The 5988-nt window shown below is 40.8% G+C and overlaps 1 protein-coding gene across 1 annotated transcript; it reads left to right on the forward strand.

Moving 5' to 3' along the window:
* On the forward strand, positions 1-3698 carry ccr10 (C-C motif chemokine receptor 10). The gene is made up of 2 exons (XM_021567359.3): positions 1-164; positions 2171-3698. The coding sequence occupies exons 1-2, from the start codon at positions 68-70 to the stop codon at positions 3457-3459; spliced, it is 1386 nt and encodes a 461-aa protein (XP_021423034.2). The 5' UTR covers positions 1-67; the 3' UTR covers positions 3460-3698.
* Positions 3699-5988: the final 2290 nt, after the last annotated feature.

Below are 5988 nucleotides of genomic sequence, written 5' to 3' on the forward strand. Positions count from 1 at the left end.
AGTGTCATGAAAAGTTTGAGGGGCATGGGGTCAACAACAACTTCTTTGATAGGCTATAGACAAACATATGGTAAAGGTGTGTGTCCCAGAGATTGACATCTCCCAAACAAGTCACTGCTACAGAGGAGGGCTTCAGGACATGTCTGTCACTGTTGACAGCAGAAGTAAGTTTTTGAAATGAATGGAAACTAAGAAATGGGTATTACATTGTTCAAATATAGTTGATTATCTTTATGGGTAATGAAATCTTTAAATACATGTATCGTTCTGCAGAAATGAGTAAGTATATTAGGAAAGAGTTACGTGATGTAATAAGATAAATGTGCCAAGTGTTCCGTGGGATATTTGTGTGACAAAATAATATCACATTACTCTTACTTTGAAAAGCACTTATTATTAGTATTATCATTAATATCGTAAATATATTTGTTGATGAATCTTGCTGCTATTCGAGTGCATGCAAAAGTAGTGATGATTATGGTCACACCTTCACAACTATGAAAGAAGGTAGTGTGGTTGACTCTCCAGTGCGCTTCATTGTCTGACTAATCCATAGACTTTTCGGAGGGTTTATTGTTTTAGTACCAAATTCACTCAGCTGCCAACGTAATAGCTATGAATTGTTAAAGTTAGAATGAATTTGATTTGATTTGATTTGATAATTGAATTAGTTAAATTCTTCTTTTTAAGTCTGACTTTTCACAACAATTTTAATCTGTACTATCTAAATTGATATTATAACAGTTAGTAGTGTAGTATAACGTTGCATCTGTTGCAAAATAGGTGGACATAATATCGACGCATTGCGTAATACATAGGCTAAATTGAAGTAGGCTATTTCTTAATTGAAGTTCAATCATGCACACTTGGGGGAGATTCTGAAAAATCTTCCACTTAAATCGAGTTTTCCCTTAGCCATGCATTGACGTGAATGTGGGACTGCCGTACATGAGAGTTTCACCAAAGAGGAAGTTAGGATTTGCCCCTTAGGCCCTTGACTCAGAGTTTATTTGACAGCAGTGAACATCTAGCATAATGTTCAAGGGTGCAATAATAAATCTTCTTCGTCTGTTTAATAACACACTTTGTAAGCATCCTAATTGTAAGTTTAAAAAAGTAAAGTATCTATCAGGTGGAGCGAATGCATGCTTATTGATTTAATGTTAGGATATAGATAATCTTATCCTCTTGAGTCCATCTCAATGTCTCATAAAATAATTCACAAACAAAACAATTCTACAACAACAAACCAGCCCTTAGTTTTTCAACAAAAAAAGTTGATTATTCTTAATTCATAATTTGCTCTCTCAGTTTCCTCTTACCTTTCTTTGAAGTCGACTATACCTGTTTCCACCAGAAGCTAAAGTCACGAATGCAATAAATAAGAAATATTATCTACAACTAAAACACAGCTAATTATCAGTTATCAGGTACATGTGGCAGAGGTGTCATGGAACATGGAGGTGGCAGAAAGCTAATTTAAAGGCTTGTAGCACGCGACAGTGACTGATTTCTATACATTTAGTCAACCCACGGTTTCCCTTTCACCAACGAACTGCAGCTGGTGGCACGCAACCTATTCTCTTATGACTGAAATATAAGGCTGCTTACTCAAACCACACAAAATTATCAGGGTGTTCGTGACAATGTTTCAGCTCTAGGTTATTGAAATAGGAATATTTACACTATATTTGTGGGGCTGTGTACACAATACAGTGTCCCTATGGAGTTGTGTCGCTGCGGCCTATGGACAAGTGTGTGAGAATGGCAACTTACCTAAGTTGTCAACGGTATGGATAGAAAACAGCACTCAACCCTTTGGGACAAATTTGTATTGGTATATGTGCATAATGACTAATTTGTTTATTTGCTTCATTTGATTATGTAAACACACATTTGTAAGATGTAGAATAAATATGTACTCGAAAGGACTTGTAGTTGGAATAAGTTGTCACATCTTTAAATGGGTTACACAGCATGACCCATTTGAAGATGAATCCTAACTTATTTTTTTTTAATGTGTGAAAGTTATACCTGAATACCAAGGTGTAAATCCTATCTCTCACAAGCCTCAACTTGACATTATCTTACAAAAATCAATAGCCTACGAAGCTTGTGGATAGGCTAACTCTCTGTGCTGCTGTGACTGATTTGTCATTATGTTACCCAGATATGGATCTCACAAGCTTTTTTGGCATGGATTACGATCACAGCCTGGTGACAGGGGACTACTTTGACTACAACGACACTTCCACCAGAGGCTACGAGCTGATTGAGCGTTGCGAAGCCATCGAGCAACAGCGGACCATCAAGGTCTTCCAGACCTGTGTCTTCCTCCTGGTTTTTCTCCTGGGCCTGCTCGGCAACTCCCTGGTCATCGCCACCTTTGTTCTCTACCGCCGCCTGCGTCTCCGCTCCATGACTGACATCTTCCTCTTCCAGCTGGCCCTAGCCGACCTCCTCCTACTCCTTACCCTGCCCATCCAGGCTGGGGACACCCTCCTGGGCCACTGGGCCTTCGGCAATGCCCTGTGCAAGGCAACGCATGCTAGCTACGCTGTCAACACCTACAGCGGGCTGCTGCTGTTGGCCTGCATTAGTGTAGACCGCTACATGGTGGTGGCTCGGACCCAGGAGGTGCTGAGGCTACGTAGCCGCATGCTGACGGGTGGCAAGCTGGCCTCGTTGGGCGTCTGGCTAACTGCCCTGCTCCTTAGCCTGCCCGAGATCCTCTTCTCCGGGGTGGAAAGAGAACAGGAGGGGGAGGCACACTGTGGCATGAACGTGTGGGTGGAAGAGAGCTGGCGGGTCAAGACGGCCACCCGCTGCGCCCAGATTGCCGGCTTCTGCCTGCCCTTCCTTGTCATGGTAGCCTGCTACTCGCTGATTGGCCGAGTGCTGTGTGAGGGGCGGGGGCGGGGGGGCTGGCGGCGCCAGCGAACCCTGAGGCTGATGGTGGTGCTGGTGGCCGTCTTCCTGCTCTTCCAGCTGCCCTACACCGTGGTGCTCTCCCTCAAGGTGGCAGGGCCAGGGGCTGCCAAGCAGACTTGCGATCAGTGGGCTGCCACACTGCTGAGGGAGTATGTGACTTGCACCCTGGCATATACCCGCTGCTGTCTCAACCCCCTCCTCTATGCCCTGGTGGGTGTCCGCTTCAGGGGCGACGTTCTGAAGCTGCTCCACGGCGTTGGCTGCCTGTGCTGGGCCGTGTCTGGGCCTCACCTGGAGAGCTGTACCTCGGGGTCACCCTCCTCCCTGGGCTTAACCACGCTCTCCCCCCTGCCGCCCAACTCACCTCTGCTCCTACCCCCCGACACCCTGGCACACAGCGTCAAATATCAGCCTCCAACAGCAAGCCATCCCTCTGGCCCGACCAAGGTGTTTCTCTTCCCTAGTAGGCCTACCCTGCCCTCAGATGGCCTGCTTCAGTTCACTGTCTCCAAAACCAAACCAGTCTAAACCAATCTTTGTATAGCTTGTGCGATCCTTATCAGGACTCACTTTTATATTAATCGTTAATTGATTCTATTCAATTGTATTTCACTATAGTGTCCACTTTTATAATATATCTTATGTGCATTAATTGTGTATTACTGTAATCAAGCAGTGCTTGTGGGACTGTGACTGTATGTTTCCACTTGTGACAGCTCTACCTGAATTTATGCTATAAAAAAAATAAAAATATGAATATGCTTCATGTGATATTTTGCCCCGAATTTCTATTTAATATTAATATATTAGATAGAAATATATAAATATAATATTTGCCTCACTTATCTTTGTAACAGCAACATATATTTTTGAAAATAGTACATACACTAGTACTAAAAATACTAAATATAGTATGCATGTATGTACTACAATTTTACAACATAAGGTTGTAAATTATTATTATTAATGCCAATTTAATATTCAATGGTTGATGGAACATGTCTGAAATAAGTATTATGTGAAGATATGTTCAAACAAGTGCAATATAGACAGATATGTAATGTACGTCTGTCCTCATATATTATAGAATCATGTAGTTATGGTGTGTCTTTAAGGCCAAATGTTTAAACAAAATGTGTAGCATGGCATTGTTGAATACTGGTTTCTGATTGGCTTCAAGGGCATTCTATTTCGCTATAACACAGCACGGTAGAATTCAATGGCTATAGTTGATTCTTACATGTTCTATGTTTGAGCTGCTTTTGAAAGCAAAATTAGAGTTGAAAACATTATTGGCATTGTTGAATTACATTTTCATAACAGCAATCTAGGACTGATTGGTTTTGTTTGATGAACCAGCAAGTCTGTTTGTTTAGTTACCAAGGCAACTACTGTAAACGTGCCGGCTGCTTCATTACGGAACACCGTTTAGGTCTTTGCGTGTCAAAAAATATACCCGTAAAATAACACTATTTGACACGTTAAATAAGTTTTTAATTTGACACGTCAAATAACACAGTTTAATTGTAGAATGTTGTGTTGGACCGCAACTTCTGAGGTAGCTAGCTAGCACCAATACAACCTGCCTGTCATCATCTAAAATAACCCTAATTTATAAGACAGTTCTTATTTGATTAATGTTCGGACCCATCGATGTGAAGCTAGCCACAATAAGGATTAGCCACAATAGTGGACTTTGCCTTCAAAATAAAAGTATGTAATTGACAGCGATGCAAATGAATACAAATAGTAGAATTATGCCATAATTGAATAGATCATGCTAAACGAGGATGGAATGTTATATAAAATCAACAAAAGACAATAATTTGTTAATTCGACAAAAATCTGTTGAAATCACACTGTATGTATTAGACTTTAGAATTGCATTGGTGGCCTGCTACGATTTATCTGCCAGGTCAGGTCGCAGTTGCAAATGAGAACTTGTTCTCAACTAGCCTACCTGGTTAAATAAAGGTGAAATAAAAAATAAAATAAATAAATGCTTATTTCACTGTACAGCCTTACCTATGGATTGTGGATCAATGACATGGGTTATTAGACTACTCAGTGACACCCAGAGAACATTAGCGTCATAACTCTTATTGTGGGACTCTGAAACAACTGTGAATTGAGCCAAATGTATTGTCAACGTATGTGTATTGAACACTATTCCAGAGGAAAAACAATACAACCTGGATGTTTTGGAGTCTGATAACTCTGAGAAGGACGTTGAGAAAAAAATATATTGGGTATTGACTAGACTGATACTCCATGTCATTGAGCCCGAATCCTTAGGTAAAGCATGTACAGTGCAATATGAATGTCAATGCACACAATAGGCTGACTGGGAAGGTGATTTCACACAGTCACAGTCCGGCGATGAGCTACAACGCTAATGTTTGCGTAAACTCTTCACAGTTGTGTTTTGTGGGTTTCACCTAGTAGACTGATACCCCATTTCATTGCTTCACATTATCTAGTCAAAATATGGCATGATTCCACCAATTGTAACCTTCTGCATTACTTTCAAAGAGGTGCTTTTATTTGGAAGGCAAACCGCAAATTCAAAAAAATATTGTGCCTAATCTTTATTGTGGCTAGCTTCACAACACATAACCTGGTCCGGTCTAGCCTCATGAAGGTAGCTGACTGCTTATAACGTTAGCTTTGGGTAACACGTTTTAGTAGCTGGCTAGCTATTTAATTTCATGAACTGAAGTTCAATTTCAATAGGCGAACAACAAGTGGCTACCTAGCTAATACTTACTGACAAGGATTCCTAAAACACTGCTAAGAATTATGAACATGACTGCAGCTTCTACAGTTCATTGTTTTCAGGCTGGTTGTATTGGTGCTAGCTAGCTACCCCAGATGTTTCGGTCCAACACATTCTACAATTAAACTGTGTTATTTGACATGTCAAATTAAAAGCTTATTTGACAAAGTATTAGTATGGAAGTCCAAGATTTTCAAATCGTTTTACCCGGAACAAGTCTTAACACTTGCAATTATTTTTCACTTGCTTGTTTCAAGTGTCACTTGATTTTGTACACGTGA

The sequence above is a fragment of the Oncorhynchus mykiss genome, chromosome 16 (assembly GCF_057628025.1).
Source record: "Oncorhynchus mykiss isolate SJ-2025 chromosome 16, ASM5762802v1, whole genome shotgun sequence".
Lineage (NCBI taxonomy): Eukaryota > Metazoa > Chordata > Actinopteri > Salmoniformes > Salmonidae > Oncorhynchus > Oncorhynchus mykiss.